General features: G+C 39.5%; 1 protein-coding gene across 1 annotated transcript; it reads right to left on the bottom strand.

Annotated features, from left to right (window-relative positions):
- Nucleotides 1-325: 325 nt before the first annotated feature.
- On the bottom strand, nt 326-17,336 carry LOC117805896 (RAS guanyl-releasing protein 1-like). Its single transcript, XM_034674499.1, has 17 exons — nt 16,960-17,336; nt 16,197-16,372; nt 10,584-10,689; nt 9,136-9,198; nt 8,924-9,055; nt 7,814-7,967; nt 7,528-7,701; nt 6,592-6,708; nt 6,230-6,505; nt 5,754-5,834; nt 4,073-4,177; nt 3,789-3,898; nt 3,225-3,369; nt 3,080-3,116; nt 2,536-2,667; nt 1,569-1,885; nt 326-1,482 (listed from the first exon to the last, which is right to left on the bottom strand). The coding sequence occupies exons 1-17, from the start codon at nt 17,094-17,096 to the stop codon at nt 1,348-1,350; spliced, it is 2,397 nt and encodes a 798-aa protein (XP_034530390.1). The 5' UTR covers nt 17,097-17,336; the 3' UTR covers nt 326-1,347.
- Nucleotides 17,337-19,583: the final 2,247 nt, after the last annotated feature.

Genomic DNA, 19,583 nt, shown 5'->3' with positions numbered 1-19,583 from the left:
AGCGAGTAGATTGGCACAGTCTGAAGACACCAGGGTGACACAACCTTTCTTTAAAAGGTTGATGTCTCACAAATCAGTTGTTACACCAAGTCAATGCTGGACGGAAGGTATAAAACAATTCACTGATGATAATGCTTAGATTCTTAAATATATATTTTTAGCAGGAAAAAACAGCCTTCCTTGAACACACATATAGAGCTAATTTAAGTGCAACTTTTATACTACAAATCCCCAAGAGCTGAAAAGCTGCAGTTATCAGCAAGAAGCAGGAGAAATAAAATGAGACTTCAGTGACCCCTGGTGGACAGACAGAGTAACACAAGCATAGACTTTTCAGCATTTATTATGACAATAACAGAACAATACTGAGAGAGAGGATGATCCATGACGTAATTAAAATAGCACTGAGTCTACTTGATATGTACATTACATTGCACACGTTACAAACACATGTTAAGACTTCTGTTCACAGTACGACATTGCTACAATGGAATGCACAATAACAACATGTCTTCAAATAAAGAGTATCAATATGATGCTAACACAAGCATAAATAATTCACTGAAAGTACCAGCTTACTGTACAAAATCTTCATCTGAGTTGCTCTCTGTTTGAACTCTGTAGTGTGTGAGACAATAAATATGAACAGAAGAGCTTGAAATATCTTACATCAGGTACAGCTGAGACCTCTAACCTTCCCCGCTGCTGTCATTTAGCATTAAGAATAGAAGGGACAATAACAACACACAATAAAGTCCTTGTTCTTGAAAACTGCAGCCTGATTGTCTTTTATGTTTAACATAAATATATTCAGTCTCGTTATTGATCAATAATTGATCAGGCACATTCTGCTCTATCTTTACTCGAAAAATACTGCACTCCTTCATTTAGTCTTTTTCCTGTTTGTGTACTTTTGACACAAGGAATTCAATCCAGCTGCTCTTAAAGGTTCACTAAATAAGTGACAAATACTCATTGAAATTATTTTCTCTTTTTTTGGCAGCCTTTAAATTATTTTTAGGTACTGTGGCTGCTTTAAGAATAATCTGTATTCTACAGAAGCTGCTTCAAAAGAAAAACCCATATACTCTTTTTAATGTCCTTAACCCCATTATATGAGTCTCGCTGGTGAAACAGAGGTGATTGTCAGTGTACCCTTAGCATTTAAACCCCAGATAAGTATCCCACTATAAATCATGAAATGCCGAATTGCCTGGTTCTTGGCATACTGATTAGATTCTCCTACTTTCCATGACCATTAAGTCAAACATACAGTCCTGATATGTACATGCTGCCATAGGGGGGCAGCAGCAGTCAACACATAGGGGCTTCAGTGTATGGATGTGTCTACGAGGAGGAGTCCTCCTCCACAGGATGGAGAGCGTGTCTCTTCAGCAGCGCCTTTAGCATCTCTACCTCCCGCTCGGCCTCCTTCAGCTTTCTACGTAGTGTCTCGTTGTTTTTCTGGAACTTTTGGTTGTCCTGGGAATGACACAGAACAATTGGCATGATGTTCTCTTCAGTACTATAAAGTTGTAATACAAATCTAACTTTTTCCGAACACTCACTGCTTCCAGGGACTCATAGGTGGGTTTGCTGTCCTCCAGCTCCTTTGGCACCACAGATGCTCTGTTTTCCCACTTAGCACAGTGTCGCTGTTTTCTCTGGGGCACTGGGCTGGGACATGAGGTCAGGGTTGGGGCTGCCGGGATCAGCAGGGATGGCTGGGTGCGGCTAGCCTCGGTGGCTGCAGAGGAAAGTTGGGGCTCCTCTGTCTGGGTTCCACTATGGACCCTTAGAGGTTTTAAATGGGAGGTGATGGGGGATTCTGGGCTACAGTCCTTGCTGTCATCAGACGGGTAAGGAAAAGGACAATCCTCCGAGCCTGAAGATTGGAGAATTCATACTCGTTATTTCAACTGAGAGAAATTTATAAATGCAGGTTGTTTATCATAATGATTTTACTCTTTCTTAAGGTTTATAACAAACATGTCATAATAGAGAAAAATCTCTCCATCAGTGACTGCAAAGAGAGCTTCATTCTTTATGTAATGGAACAAACTAAACAAGCCAGATGACAAATAGCATGTCACAAGTAGTCATTCGAAGAGAGGCTGAGTTAATATGGCTCCTGTGTTTTTGGGAAGTGTCTTCACATAAAAGTGAAAGAGCTGTCGTGCAGCAGGTGGGTAGCTTCAGTATTACTGTAAGTGAAACAGTTCTTGATAACAGCTGGAGGGAAATCACCCGGTCATTACACCTTGAGGTATAGACATGTTTTGTTAAAGCAGCAGCAAACTGATGAGAAATCATGTTGACTCTGACACTTTTGTTTTCTGTACAGTGTGGCAGGCAGTGATTACAGCGAATATCTGTGCTTGATCGATAAGAGATGTCTCATAAAGCTTTATATGAAAGTGTGCATCTGTGAGAGCTAATGGTTCCCTCATTTGTTTCTGACTGTTTGATGAATGTTACAATATGTATTAATGGTGATTCTTATGCTGGAAATAAATCACTACAGCCCTAACCCACCATCTAAGGTGCCTGCAGTGACAGGCGTTGAGCTCGGCGTCGGACTGTCGATGGGGTGGGTCATTTTGGCGTTCTTCTTGCACTCAAACGCCACCTGGTCCTTGCACAGCTTATGGCAGTTCATCCCACAGTCTGTGCAGGTTAGAAGGAAAGTACACATCATATCAAAACAGGAACTAACATCAGTTTACCACCAACAAACTGACTTCCACTGACTGTATTTGACACTATCAGTTCTGCAAATGCAACTCAAAGAGCTTTGCATGCTAACTGTCAAACAAATAGCTCTCAGATCTTTTGAGGGACGGGGGAGGGGGATAGACTACTTCTGGCTGCAGACTCTTTTTTTTTTTCATGTGCTGCAGGGTTCAGCTTGCTATGTGCACCACGGGAAACCACACTACACCTTCTGAGCAGCTTCACTTTACCTGCTCTCCACCAAACACTGTGTTTCTTCTTCCATTTCACAGAATCAAGCTGGCTGACTGACAATAAAACAGAGATAGACCAGCTAAAGAGTATCTAGACTGAGTGCACTATATACCTTTGCATCTGTAGCCTTGCTTGATGACACCCCACAACTGTAAAGGAGAAAAAACATCACTGACTGTCATGAGAAAAGTGAAACTAAAAATAAGTGTCTGCATTTCATTTAACACCTTCATCCTTGAGTCTGTGTGCTGACTTACAAATCCAGAGCAGTTGTCACAGAAGGTGGGTTTCATGTAAGTGGTCTCCTGGAAGTTGTGGACAAAACCAAGACCCAGTTTGGAGCAGATGACACTGGCCCTCATGAAATAGGCTGTGATCTCCTCTCTGCTGATGAGGCCCTCTCTAGAAACCGAAACACACAGCATAATTTAACAGAGCTGTGAGAGACAGAGTATACATAGGGGAGAAACCTTTTGTTAGACAGTTCATCATTTCAGGTTTTATGATTTATTAATAACTGCACCCCCTCAAAAATGTAATTTGCCACTTTGTCATGGTGTATTTTTAGCGCAGTAGCTGTTTATTTTCCATGATAGTTTTTCATGTTTAGGTTTAAATAAGAAATCACATGCTCCTCTGTGGGTTGTTAGAATCATAGCTCATGAGAAATGGATGTGTAGTGGCGGCTGCTATGGTTAGTTTGTTGCTATTTTTTGCTTCCTGTTGCTGCGCTCATCACTACAAATATACCACCTTTGTCTTCCTCTCCTCTGAAGTCACATATGAGCTAAGAGCAAGTGCGTGACCCACCAAACACTTACTTTTCTTTGTCCATGACACAGAAGGAAAAAGGAAAGCTAGCAGCAATTTTCTCAAATTCCTCCTGAGAAATGAAGCCGTTCTGGTCGTGATCGTAGTTCTTGAACACAGACTACAAAAGACAGAGAGGAAAACACCATTGTTGTTCCACTTTTTGTGAACAATAGCTGCATGAGAGGGTTGTCAAAAATGGCAGTATCCAGAAGAATGGGTAAAATAATTGGCCGTGGTTTTATAATAGCTGAGCAGCTGGATGGAGGCTACATTTCGGTTAAAAATAACTTACATCGACCATTCTCTGCACATGTTTGCTGATGGTTCGGGGGTCGGGTTTAGGAGCCACTCCTGATGCCCAGTCCACAACCACTGGAGGTCTAGAGGGGGTGGCCGGCTAATAAACAAAGCATTAAAAAACAAGCATAAAACAAGGATATTATATGAGAAATTGTAGTGCTCTCAATCTTCACATAACCTGCTTTTCAGTACAAGAATCAAGACAGCCAGCTAGCTAAGAGTACAATTTAGTTATGTTCTTTAAACAAACTAACATTGTTTTCTGTAAATCAGCATTTTGGAAAACAAGCGGTCTCCCTTTCTCCAAGAGAGTTAGATGAAAAGATTGACTCCAGTCCCATGTACTGTATGTCAATGTGTCAGTTCACCTTTCTCAAAATTCAGACTAAGAATCAGCTAGCTTGGCCCTGTTCAAATATAAAACGGACATTTTCATATGTAAAGGAAGATACTACATCGATGAATGTGCTTTAGATGACTTGGTAGGTGGGTTTTTGTCCAATGCCAGCTGTCTTGAGCTGTAGGGTGTATTTAAGCTAATCTGAGTCAAACTGACTCCTTGATGTTGCTTCATATTTAGCATACAGATTTGAAAATGTTATCAATCTTTTATTTCACTCTCACTCTAAAATGCTAATTTTCAAAATGCCAGAATATTCCTCAGCTTTCGTTTGAGCTTTTGTTTGAATTTTTAGCTAGCTAAAAGGTTAGCTGCGCCCCCAGTTCACATTCTTTAGTTTAAGCTAGCTTCTTGCTTTAGCTTTACATTGGCTGTTTCCGAAAACCGCCTACTATACTAGCAGTACGTACTGATTTGGCCAAAATTCAGTATGTAGTAAGCAGTATGTGAACAAGAGCAAAATCTACAGTATGCCAAAACTCCCCGGATGTCTACTGATTCAGGGAAGTTTCACAGTCTGCCTTGCGTACTGTTTGCACAGCGCTCGTTCCACTTTTTCTTTTTCCTTCTTTTTTTGACGGGAGGAAATCCATTTTTAGGTGCTGTGAAGGTTACTGAATTACATATAAACCACTTCCTAACTTTTTAAATCATAAGTGATGCTAAAGAAGCAGTTTATCTATCGGCTTCACCGTTGTTTACTTCCGCTTTCCGAAAACCAGAAATCTAGTGACGTCTGGCCAAGCGTACTGCAACACAGATCCAACAGACTAAATTCAAACGCAGTATGTAGTAGGCAATACCTACTGCCTACTACATTAGTAAGTAGTATGAAGCAGGCAGTTTTGGAAACAGCCTTTCACTTTACTACGGTGACCCTGAAGTGCAAATGACAACGGCAAATCCAAAGTTTCTGATTTGCCGTTGTGATTTGCTCTTTAGGGCCACCGTACTTTACAGACTGGAGAATGGTATTAATCTTCTAATCTAACACTTATCGAAAAATGAAACAAGAATATCTCCCAAAAAACATTCCTTTCAACATTAGTCAGTGTTTTTTTTTTTTTTTTTTACATAATTTAATTTGACTTAAGCTAGCTAACATGCTCTCTGCTCCCCTCTACTTTCATTCTTGAAGCTAATACAGATGCCAGTTGTAGCTTCAGGCAGGAGTGGTATCAATCTTTTTGTCTACCCACAAGCAAAAAATTTATAATTTAATTTCAGAACCTTAAAAATAATAAGCATTAACTTATCTACATCTATAACTTACAGGTGCTTTACAGTTCTTGGGTTCCCTGGCATAAGACAGCTCATAGATCTCATCCTCGGTGTAGTAAAGGTCCAAGGACAGCTGTTGGAAAGAGGAGAACACGTGTAAGCACACAGGAGGAAGACAGAAGGGAATGAGTTTTCTGTTTTTCTCAATGTTTCTCCTTGAAACATGTTTTGATGAGGGCAATATATGGTCGCAGGGTAACTATTATCTCTTCATGGGCATTCTGTCGTTCAATGCGATTAAAGCCCCGCACACAGAGAGCACAACAATACAGCAATCTGAACTTGCTCTCATTCACACTCAGTTTGTCACCCACACACTCATAGATCATAGACTCTCATCACTCCCACACAAGCGCGGACAATCCACATGCTGTAACACACTCATTTGCATCTGTGCTCGTCTTCAGTACAATACAGTGAATCAGATGGAGCTACAAAAAAATAATAAAAAGACTCCAAATGCATTACCGTCAAAAGATGGACCAGGTCTTTGTTTGCGTCCAGCCCTGGGTGGATCTGCTGGAGCTGGATCAGCTCATTAATGTGGCTGTAGAGCGCCTGGAGCTTCTGAACATTCACTTTGTTGTCCTCTATATAGTCTGACATGGCTTCATTGACCGATATCAGGTCTTTCAGGTGGACACCAAGAATAGGGATTTTAAAAACTGTACACTTGTTGTAAGCTTGTCTGTAGTTGTCATAGTTTCTGCAGGAGGACAGCAGGTCTGTCATTTCGTTCAATACCTGGAGAGACATTTTTGCACCGCTTAACATGAGGATGTGTTGGCTTGATTATCAGTTGGATCCTATGAGGGATAGGTTTTGTTTACCTTGGTGACCTCACTGGATACATGTGAGGTGGTGTCCTTCAGTCTGGAGATCGAGCTGTGACAAAGCCCTCCTACCACCGCCATTAGTGTGTTGTAATTGTGCATATTATGTAGACTCTGGGGGACGCACACAAAAACACACAATATCAGCCCATTCAATGCACATGCATATAAACACGCACAATTAAACTTGTTCCAGGTAGCCCTGGTTATACAATCCACAACTCTGTAGTTACATAAGCCACTTATATTGTTGCTTTTTTCTTACTGTGCTCTGATATCACACTATTTTTTGGAAGTGCTTTTCCCTCTCTTTTCGGCTCTCTAATTCGTGCTGTCACTGGAGCATTATGGTGTGAAATTTGTTTCCACACCCGTGAGTTTTGAGGTTGATAGCAGTGAGCAGCAGCAGACTGGTGCATTAGTGTTATAGTGCAAGAGGTCCTTCAGAGTATGAGCGCGCCTAACGGCTCCCTGTACCCAGCACGTCACCTCTCAGCAGGCCTCATGCACCTTCACATTGAAGCGGCTCTGACAAACAAGAGCTGATCAGCAGCTACGCTCATGTGTTCCTCTTTTTTTCTCTCCCACCTTCTCCACCCTGAGTGTGTTCCTCTTGATGACTCCATTAGCTTGCATTTAGTTAATATTTTTCTATCACTAAAATCTTTGGATATGCTAAAAGCCTGCAGCAGAGCTCTTGAGAATCATTAACAGCCCTCTGTGAATATGCATTATGCAACTGCCAATTATGCACCATACAGTGCTGTTCAACGTGTGACAATAGACAGTCATTAGTTAGATAAGGTGCGTGATAAGCAGCATGTAGATTCAAGCAAGGAGGAAATGTTTCAAATATAGTTCCATTTTTTTTTTCTTACTGAAACAGGAACAGAGAGTGTAAGACTGCGTGTGACGGGTGAATAAAACCACTACCTGAGCCACGTGGATAAATTTAGTGAAGACCTCAGCTCTCAGCTGAGCGGTCGGCCTGCTCAGCACCATCAGCTGAACCCATTGGGAAATACCATTACAGAGGGCGATGGAACGTTCCATTGCGGGGATGTCCTTCATGCAGCAGTTGTGAATGTAGTTCTGAAAGTCTACAAACTGGCAGAGAAGATAGAAAGATGAGTGCTGCATGAAAACTGCAGGCATTTCCACAGAGGGACTATATGTGCCAAACAAACAAATCATTCATGCACAAAGGAGTGAAACTTACCGATATCCTGCAGAAGGACTTGAATTCCAGAAAGGTGAGATGCTCAGCCAGCTCACAGGGCTCCAGGTGATCAAAAAGAAGAGAGACCTTCCTCTTTTTGCTGCAGTTGGCTTTGATCTTCTGGCTGGCCTTCCACGACCAGTCCCGCTCATTTCTAGAGCAAACATTGAACATAAAACAACTACATTAGAAGCCAGCAAAGGCTTAGGGATGGCTTAACATTGAAACCTGGAAAATAACTCTTTTAAATATTGTTGTGTCTGTCAGTATAGACACCACTTTTATGTAGCTTGCAACACTCAGTTTTTTTTTATTTGAGTCAGGATGCTTTAAATGATATTTCTTCACCCTGACAGCACAATAAATGAAGAAATTAATGTTACCAAAATGAAGTTGTATTTTTAGAAATATGTTATTCAACAAACAACCACAATTCTCTTCTGAACCCAAGTTATTTTTCTTATTTCAGCCGAGAGAGAGAGAGAGAGAGAGAGACACCTTTCTGTAATATCTGGTGGCCATAGAGAAACTGTTTTCTGACTAAAGGCTGTAGTGTCATGGTGAGAATATGAACCTGCAGTATGCATTTGAAAAGGATTGAAAACACGATAAGACAGCAACAAAATTAAGCAACAAAAAAAATTGGATAACAGTCTCTCTATAAAGTCTAGTCTGATATTAAATTGTATAACTTAATTATTATTTTTCTTTGTCAAATAAAACAAGACATTTTGCCTTTGGGTTCAAGAAATTGTGATAGAATTTTCCCGAAATATTGTATCCATTAATTCGGGAAAATTATGTATAGATGAATTATAATCTACAGAATGCTTATCTGCAGCCTCAGATTTAAGTATTTCATTTCATACTAAGTTGTTAAGTTTGATATTTACATAAAATGTACTTCAATACAAAGACAGAAATGTCAGATACATGAGATGTCAATCAGTGTTGAAGGAAACCATTTAAATACCTCTTATTAAGTTATGTCGTTCTCCATTCAAAGTCTGTATCGTGACCGATTTGAGTATTTTCAATGACGGAACAAACAACTAGGAGTTGTGTAGGCCTAATGTCTCAGTTGCCAGCTGGTCAGAGATTAACACTTACATCCATTTGGTCTCTAGGAGAGAGCAAAGACGTTCCTGGCCCTGCTCTCTGATCAGCTCCCGGAACTGTTCCAGGCTGTCCGACAAGCTGTGGTGCAACCGGAACATCATCCAAAACTCCTGGATCCAATGCCTGCAGTCCAGATATGACACCATGTGACTTTAACAGAATACACATTTGAAGCTAGACCCATATATGTGTGTTCAGCCTACCTGATCAGGTAGCATATCCTCTGGCATTCTGCTGGCTGCTCATTGTCAACTGCTATTTTGAAAGTAAGGACTTGGGTTAAGGAGCAGATGTTGAATAGTCGTGTTAAGGGTGTTTTATAAGCTGAAACTTAGCAGCTCTTTTGTTTAAGCGTAAACAGCTTGTCAGAGAATCTGCTGATCTTTAGCACTGTTCAGGACAGGTACACTTTGAGTAAATATTGGACATATGGTAGCAGATTTTTTTTTCCAGCAAAAACAACTCATTAATGAAATCTACAGCAGCCGAACAAAAAGGCGCACAGAAGTGGCATTTGGTAACGTGGGAGGAAGCAAAACTCTGATGATCATCACTGAATCATTCTGGCACATAGGAGAAAGTGAATAACAAAATGTAAAAAGAAAACACAATCAGTGCCTCATATACTGCAGAGCAACTGTTGATGCAACTGTTGATTCATGTGCATTGTTTAATGACAGGACGTTAAAGATGTGTCAATTAATATCCTGAAATTATTCATTACTGTGCTCTCTTTTGTGCACAAGTCCACAAAAACACAAGCCTTTTAATTTATATAAAGTGCACACAAAGGCGCTTCTTTATTATACGAAGCAGCTTCTATAAACAGACTGACACTACAGCTCCCGATTGGCAGGAATAAGCCTGAAGTGATGCACATAAAAAGACTAATTGCGTCATGGGAGCAGAGGAACTGCCCACGCACTCCCAAGGCCAGACTGTGAAGAAGACTGTTAATGGCCCCTGTGCCTCTTCCCCTGATCCTTACCAACACGCTGAATTTATTTGATGTATCTTTTTGGGTCTTTGGATCAGTACAAGGGGGTTAAAAATAGCAGAGGGGCATTCAGCATTGTTGCGCTCTGACGTGGGTTTGTTTGAGCGCTGTCCTCTTTAAGCAATAGAGAGTCTGTGTTTATATATAGTTCAAGAGGACTTGTTTGTGAAAGAGGCAGAGGTAATTAACACCTGAAACCCTGATGCTGCTTGCAGGGCCATTTGGCTCCTCTGAGAGTCTGTGTAACCCTGCTGCTTCCTGAATGCAGACCTCAAATCATGAGACAAAACAAAAAAGAAAAAAATCAAACATTTTGAAAAGGGGTAACATACACTTCCTGTTTGTATGCACAGCAGCAAAAAAGGAGGAAATTTACACTGACAGAAATGTAAGAAATTTACAGGAGCTGACAGCAGGAGTAAACACGAACTGCCACTTGCCTATCACATTTTACACTGACAGCTACAGGCTGCATTGTGAGCCAAGTACAAGCTTGGTCGCCCGTTGCTGTTGACAACCACAGGAAAGTGGCACGAAGCAGAGGCAGCAATCTGATGTTACTTTTGGTGCTCAATATGGGCAAAAGCCCAGTTTGAACAGTCCAGCTGGGTTGTGAAAGGAATTCTAGCTTGATGTCTGAAATCTGAAGGATATAGATTGATGAGCTTGTCCAGCAGATCACTGGAGGACACGAGGAGACGGTGCATGGTCAGGACGATGTTCAACAGGTGGCTGCTCCCACACACACAACCATTTGAGTCTGCAAGACAATGTGCAGACATTTGAGTTTACCGGCATTGCTACACAGTGGAAAAAAAATTGCAAGACAACAAGCAATTCTCTTGACATCAAATTTGCAGTGGTGACAAAGGGTGCAGCAGATCACAAGAAACAGTTTGGATTGTTTCATGGCTGTGAGTCATTGATTTGATCATTCTTCTATGTATAAGTAACATACAAGCAGGCAGATAAAAGCTGAGATCCACTTTTATTTCGAAAGGGCCTTTAAAAAATTTGACTACAACAGTTTGTAAAATAAAAATCTGGATCACTGTAATATAATTGATAGTAGTATCTGTTAACACTCGACTAAGTACATCCATACTCCAAACACAAAACAGATCATTTTGCAGTGAATCACCACTGTGCTGTTTGGTGACATGATTTTTACCTTGTCAGTTGTTCTTTAATGTTTTACCAAACCACAACCAGTGGCATTGTGCAATTCCCTTTCGTGTTTAGCTTCACTTTGCATCCTACACTGCTGTGATTTCACGTAGTAAGCTTGTTAAAACAGAATCCAACAGCTGCTGAATTTGAACTAACGTAATTTGAGCTCACTTTAGGCGTAGTTCAGACTAAGCTAGTGGCTTTTTGGTATCCTAACCTTTGTCAACTCTGTCTTTGCAAAAAAGCCCAAAACAACAGTGTGCTAATCCATCTCTCAATATTCTCTCACTTCTCTTTCCTGGCTATCAGCCACAATGGTATTGTTTATGAACATAAGATGTCTGTCTTTACAGATGGGTCGAAAATACATGTTCCATTTTCAAAAAAGGTTTTCCAAAAACAGCTGCATCTTCAAGCAAACATTACTCAAATGGGAGTAACTGGGGTTTTTGTGGGGATTATCATCTGCACAGGCCAGTCTGGCTTTAGAGACACTACAGTTCCTATTTCCACTACAGCAGAGATATGTTTCATATATGCCAATTTCCTCTCAGTCTCACTGATGTGTTTTTACAGTTTAGCAACGGCGGCTTAGGTACATGATGCAGAGGGAATACAAATGTCATGAATTTATTTTGAGTTTCAGTACCTTAACATTTTTATGACTGCTTTTGGGATGATGGATGGAGCAGACTGTGCATATAAATGTAAATAAATAAGAAATGAATAAGAAAACAAATAAACAAATGAATAAACATATCCAAGGAAGTAGGTATCAATATTTTTTCTGGATTAGTCTTTTGAAAATGAAGTAGATTATATTAAATCTGCACTAAACCAAGGAAAGGGGAAATTAAGAGCTCCTCAGTACTGAATGCCCATCAGGTGTTCCTGTGAAAACCATTCAAATATCCAGTTCTTCCTCCAGCTGACACAGTGAGTATGGGTAACCAGGTAAAACACCAGCTGGTGCATATGCTGTAACACATCTTGTCCTTCTATTCACACACTATTCTGTGAAGATTTTCCTTTTCCTCTGATTGTGAGAACCATGACCACTTGCTTCTCTCACCACCTTTCTCGCTTCCTTTTTTCCCGTGCGTATGTATCTTACTTCCTCTCTTTGTAACCGGACCACTTTTTTCTCACTGACGCTACATTCCCATTGACATCTTGCACCCCAAACCATAAGAACCTTTCTCGTCAACCACTTTAAAAACTGAGACTACATGTGTACAAAATATTACTCCACAATATAACACCACAATGCCAGATCTGACCTATAATTACACAAAACACTCTTGCCTCCTTAAGTGGAGCAGCACACCACTTATCTTTTGTTAAACTGAAAAACACTGCTGAATGCAGTGGATTAGTGGTTTATAACATTACATATATATTAGAGAACCTTTTCAGCTGTCCACATCTTCCTCCCTCAGTCTGTAAAGATGAACACAGTGTGCAGAAAACAACATCTGTGAATTCTTCAGCTCGAATAATGTTTCCCTTCAAGCTTTAGCAGTATCTTGACACCATCAAGGACATCAGGCATTCATGGACCTACTTTTAAACCACATCACCTTGGAAATACTTCAGACACCATGGCAACATGTTTTCCAATCTTTGTTATCTGTAAGCAACTCACTGCTTTGGCCGCAGCTGACTAATCCAGCTCTCATATCCTGCATGGGGTGTGTTTCTGTTTGAAACACGCAGCCACCTGCAGCTAAACCCAGTGAATGTTAATGACCTCACCAGTCAAGTCAATAAGAGAGTAAAAAAGACATGTGAAACAGGGCTGCTAGACTGGATAGCAGTAAAACTATATGTACAGTACGAAAGACAATACTTTTTCCTGACATTTGTGCTACACTCATGTATACGCCTTTTATACTCAAACTGTAATTTTTCACTCATGATGTACAGTCTACTAACAATCAGGTCAGGCCTGTGGCAAACCCACAACAGGATGTCATGACTCTCAATCAGGTGTACAATTGCTCCATCTTTTTTTCACAACCCTCCAACCACTAACTCTTCTCCTGCAGGGTTAATTGCAGGAGGAAATCCCCTCTGGACTATCTGTTCCTGGCTGCAGCATTAGGAAAGCTGCCACCCGCTACAATGGAAATGTATGATACGGTATGGTGATAAACGCTGCTCAAAGCACTCATCGTCTGTCCCACTTTTAAGGTTATCTTGGACTTTCATCAGCCCCTCCAACCCTGCGTGTCACTTTTCCTTGTTTTGACAGAGTCTATCAGACTGGATGATCTATTTGTGTTAGAGGGATCATTTTCAGATGCAGGATGATGGTTATCTCTCTGTGTGCTGAACAAACTTTTCCATATTAAATCAGATTCTTTTAATTTGAAAGACTGTTTCAATATTTTTTGTGAGGTTAATCAAATCAGGGGTAACTTCACAGTTGCCGGGGGTACATCCAAAAATTGTGGAGTTGCTTGACAAATTTTAAAGCTATTCAATTTGATAGTGTTGATATATAATATAGCATAAGTATCTTTAGTCAGTAAGAACCCATGAATGCCAAATTAACAAGAGTAAGCTAAAGCTAGTTAGCAAATATGCAAAGAAGTTCAATATTTAGGTTAAAGCTCTGAAAACTGGAAAAGATGGGCTAAATGAGTGAAAAAGATGGAGCAATTTTTAAATAGACATCTTAAATTGACAGATAGAAACATCAGTTCAAAGTATCAGACAGGTTGTTGAAAGAGTAAGCCAAAAGAAGTTGGCTAAAAGTATTGGATAGAACGGTTAATTTTTGTTAGCTTAGAGAAACAGCTAAATGGTTTAATCTACTATAAAGTAATGGATAACAGCTAATGTAGCAAAAATCCAACAACAGATAAATAGTTGAAATGGTAAGCTTAGAGAAAAGGATAAAATAATAAAAGTTGTTGGAAATAAAATCTAATTGTTAGCTAAACATTTTAACTAGTTTGCTTAGAATTGTTGAAATGGAAAGCTAAATGCATGCATTTGAAATAGCCTAAAAATGATAGATTGCTGTAGAAATTGCTAGATCAAACTAAAAGATACATGGTTTAAACAGTTAACCTGGTGTAATGTATTTATGATGAAAAAACAAGTTTATAAGACAACACAGACACCTTTAGCTAAAATAAACAATTGAAAAAGTAAGCTAACAGCTACTTAAATGGCTAACAAGTAAGTTGTGAGAATACAGGAAAATAAATTTCAATTGAAATAAAGATAAAGAAATGTCCACAATTATATTCACTATTATTTAATGCTTTAATAAATGATCAATTAGTGAAAAGTAATAGACAAATAGATATAGCAAGTTACAGATAGAGCTAGCAGAGAATTATAGCCAACAGCTAAATATAAAGCTAAAGGGGAAGGACAAAAGGCTCAATAGTTAGCTTACAGAAAAATGATTTGAATTGCTTTAAGTACCAGCTACAGTATGTGGTTGAAGCCGTTGACTAAAAGTGAGGGATAAATGTTTTGAATAATCTATAATAGAGTAGAAATTATGAGCTACAGGAAACGGATACATAATTATGTAATTACTTTGTTTAACATAAATGATTGTCATGGCTAAATAGTGCAGTCAACAGCATAAGAGTAACAGATAAATGTCTGAAAGGATCAAAAGCAACACTTGTTTACAATCAATTAAGCCACAATGTATAGAAATCTAATTAATAATCAATGATTTAACAATTTCATAAGATTAAATTCTAAACTCATTTCTAAGAAAACAATTTCTAACATAATGGTTGGTGTCAAAGATGGATTGCTGAAGTTGAAATGACAGCTGTTGAGATACATCACCACCACCACTAATGAGTAATAAATTGAAAGCTTTCAAACAAAATAGAAATTTAAATTCTTGTTGTGAAAATCATCCTGTTTGGTGTCTCACATATTTAGAAATGATACTTATGCGGCATGTTTGAATTAGGTATTCGGCATGTTTGGGGTGTGCAATAGAGCAAAGTGCAGTACAGTGTAGAAACAGTGGTGATGTCAACCACCATCGATCCACACCTCATAGCTCTCTGCATTTCAAAGGCTGGTCAGCATCTGAGGACCACTGCTATAGAGCTGACCTTTCAGCTCTGCAAGGCTTCAAGCTGCCATCAGGTAATCCTTCAAATAGCTTCTCTTACGTGCACTCTCACATTTGAAAAGGTTCAGGACAGGCAGACCTTAGGGGTTCGTCTGTGATGTGGCCAAAGGGAAGCAAGACTGCTCCATTTTATCAATATATATACAGTTGTAATGTCTCTATTAACTGTAATTCTGATTGGTCTGGTTCCTCTGTGACTCTAAAACAAGCATGAGACTGTTAGTTGGTCCTGAATTCACCCTTAAAAGTGAAATGGAGTTATGGGATGTCATTTTACGTGCAGCCCATTGTAACAACTCTCCATTGCTTTTGCTCAATTTTTGTAACCAGGCAACGACAATTTGAAAGCTTGTCTCTTTAGAGACGCAATCATCATAAATCTGAGAGCACTTCAGACAACTTGATGGAGCCAATGATATCTGCTCGATTGATCCAACTACAGCCCCCTCAATCACTGCTGTTCTTTTTACTCATTTACTAAAACCTCTCAATATTTTGCATACAGTGCCATACTGACAAATGCACTACAGCCAGGGGTTGCAGAAAAATCTGAAATAGTTAACTAAGCAACAATAAAATAACATTAACAAATCACACAAAGCAAAAAAGAGAAAGACTGGTGTGAATCATCCTGCATTAAACAAAAAAGTCAACTCTGTTAAGAAATCCTTTTCACTTTCTTTCAAGCTTGCCACTAGTACTGAGAGACCTGCCCAAACTTGTTGGAGAATTGCAGCATAATGAGAAAAACAGAGACTTCTGGGAAACCACAACAGTGTGTGTTCTCACACAAAGGCATCTTATCGAATTCTTTCTCAATAACAGCGACAAACACTGCAGAAAAACACGAGTCAAACTCAAAACATGACCTCCAAAGAATTCCAGGATTGCAGAGTGACACAAACAAAACTATACATTTCACTGCAATATTTCACTTTGTAAAATTCAGAACTAGTTCTAACTCAGCATGCACTTACCAAAAGACTGCAGACAGGTCTGGATTATTTCCTCCCAGCTGGCTCCTTTGGTAAGTTGTCCCAGAGACATCATGGATTTACCCGGGTTTGTTTGGGCCGGGCTGGGTTTGTGGAACCTGTGAGGACGGCCTGGAGGAGAAACTCTTGACTTGGGGCCACATCCTGGAGTCACTTTCCTTGAGAAACAGCAACACATGAGAGTTAGGGGAGGAGGGACAGGACTAATGAAAGTGTGCATTTCTCTATTTACATACTGGGATGTGGGGTGTGTGTATATGCATTTATTAAAACCATAATCAAATTAAAGCAATACATTTTCATTTAAGGAATTTTATAATTGTCATAAAAGGCTGCCGTGCATTGTTTTAACTTAAAGACGTCCCCCACAGGGATTTTGCCTTTCATTGTTCTCATTTCCTTCCTTTAGCTTAGGGGAAATACCAGGTTGTTGATTGCGGATCCAGAATGAACTATTGAGTGACAGAAAACAAGAAGGAATCTGACCGAAACACATGCACCTTAAAAGTATTAACAGTTTTGAGAACATGTGAACCTATTGTGCGTTTTTGCGCACCACAGTTAGGTATCAATTCACTTTTACGCACGGCGTGGGCGCAGATTGAGACACACCTGTTTATTCTACACTATTAAGTTAGCTACTAAACTCTGTTTACCGAAACAAATCGGACAAATTCCATTGGCATGCACATTTTTGCGACCCCTTATCTGTTAAAACCATAGGTAGGAAGGTTTATGGACTTACGCGTCGTCCTTGCCCTTTTCATCCAGCGTTATACTTTCGTTTTGGTTATTTTCTTTTGATTGACATCCCATGGCGAGGTACTGGGCGACGAGCGGCTGAACTAGGCTGTCCATCTGTGTCCTCCTCGATGGGAGCATTTCATTGCATCTGCTCGACTAAGTGCGCCTCGTCGTTCCCAGCAGCATTGTGCTGACTCGTCAATGGACGTTACACAATTAAGAGTCACCACAGCCTGTCTGAGGGTGGGCGGCCGTGGTGCCGGGCTGTCACTCACGCGCAGGGAGTTCTGTACTCCACCAGTGGTTGCTTCTTACGTCAAAATTTGACGTCTCGCAGGAGTATTCGCTCTATAACCTGTATGAATGATTGAATGCTGGAGTCTTTCATAGAAGGAATAGAGAGAAAAAAATGAAGTTATTAGTATTACAGTGTAAGGATATTAATGAGAATACAGATTTATTTCCAGGGAAAATATGAGAGAAAACATTTTCCTTCATTTTTTTTCTGGGGATTCTTGACATCAGTGTTTAAGACAATCTGTAGGAAGTGATCCCCTTGCAGTTAACTAAAACTTTTTTGTCTCCTCAGGGTGCATAACAGGAAAAGGTTGGACCTTCCTCTACAGATAATAGAGGTTGTAGATTCCATCATGGTGGATAAAGTAAGAAAGGATGTCTCCTGAAGTCTTTCAACTGTTTTAGGAGGAAAATAATTCTTATCACGTTTATGTGGGTGGAGAACAGAGCTTGATAAGACTGTCTTGTGCTTTTATAAAGTGACACTATTTATGAAATAGTGATTCAAGGAATTTTAAGGTGTCCTTTTTGAAGATAACCATACTCCAATGGATCACAGTTTTTCTCTGACATAAAACATCCAATAGAAGTAAAAAAAGAGGATTGGTTTTTAAATTAGCTCTGGGCCTTTACATTTGCCCTTTTCAACTTTACTTTAGAAGCAATACACACTTCTGACGAATAATACAAGACACACACACAATGTGTAATTAAAGCTTAAGACAGTCTGTACCCCAGAGCAGTTCCCCTGTCTGTTCCAGATGAACAGTAGTTTGAGTTCATGTGTTACCACAGGCTGAGTGAAGTCACAAGAACCTGTGTACTACTGCAGCAGCTGGATGCTTCTGATAAGATAGCTTGTCTGTACCATTTCTGTCTTTGAGCTGTTATTAGAGCAGTCAGTGATGCCTAAAGGTTGCCTCCTTGTGGTAGTAGGCATAATTACATCTGCTTTGTATATTGTGAAGACATCATGTCCTATAGAACCAACAAAAAATATTAACTTTAATAAAAAAAAAAGAGATAAAACTGCCCTATTTTGTTTTGCTTTCTGAGGAATGAGTGAGGCAGCTTTCATCATTGCCTTCTGTAGTACCTTAGACCAAGATAAAATCACATAAAGTACATTCACATTAAGGATTAATGATATGTGCTTCTGTAACAAAAGTGGATTTATTTAACAGACGAAGGTTATTCAGAAATATTTTAAAATATCTAAACATGGGTCTAATGTTTGTTAGATGAACAGTTCTGGAGTTGATGGCAGTATCAATTAATGGAGGTCATCATTGGTGTTGTCTTATCATTATTCATACTTGTTTGTAGGTAAAAAATACAAAGTGTTGCCTTTGCATACCTGGATACTGAGCACCGTAAGAAGGTAAAATATGATTTCAGCCGTCACCCCTGTGTCAGACACAAAATATGAGGCATGGTGAATTGGTAGTCAGCCAGTCACTGCAGCAGCCAGCAGGAAGATGATTTATGTCTTCAGGGTGTGAGTAACATGAGCGGTGAAGGATTTCATGATAAATGATCAAGATCTAATTAGACTATTTAAATTATATGGTGTACCTCTGCAGGCTGACAGTACACACATGAAAAATTATTATATACGCACACTTTTTTGTTGTTGTTGCACAGAGTCATTATCAGATTTATTTAGTATGATTTCTTACAAACAAACTGAACTAAAAAGAGAGATACATTTTGAAGTAAAATCCATATGCTCATTACTTGGACTGTGACCAACCTTGAGTGGATATTTTCAGTTAATTATGAGGACCTGAGAGCTTAACAGTCACATTATTTCACACTTACTGAAATAAAATTTTACTTTCAAATGGGGTGTCAAAATAATTTCAGTTCAGGGGCCACATACAGCCCAAGTTAATCTGAAGTGGGCCGGACCAGTAAAATCACAACATAATAACCTATAAATAACAACAACTCTAAATTTTTCCCTTTGTTTTAGTGCAAAGTACAAATACATTCTGAAAATGTTCACATTTAACTATCCCTGAACAAAAACAGCTGTTGTATTTTTTGCCATGATGAGTCTCATAATGGACAGAATATTTGAATCTTAAAGCCCTGAAACCTGCTGCGAACACACCAAACACACAGGTTACCCATTCACCTGACACTGAGTGTAATGTTTACTGTAAAAGAACAGAGATTATAATAATGAAGAAGATAAAGTTGACTATTTTGGACCCCTCAGCTCCAGCAGGAACAGTTTGCTTGCTGGACAGTGTTGTATGCAGGGGTGTAGTGCTAGTGTTAGTAGTTAGAGGATCATCTTATAGTGCTCTAAAAAGTCTTTAT

This window comes from Notolabrus celidotus, chromosome 22, assembly GCF_009762535.1.
Source record: "Notolabrus celidotus isolate fNotCel1 chromosome 22, fNotCel1.pri, whole genome shotgun sequence".
In the NCBI taxonomy this organism is placed as follows: Eukaryota; Metazoa; Chordata; class Actinopteri; order Labriformes; family Labridae; genus Notolabrus; species Notolabrus celidotus.
The sequence above is the reverse complement of the archived record's forward strand: the minus strand, read 5'-3'. Positions and strand labels throughout refer to the sequence as shown.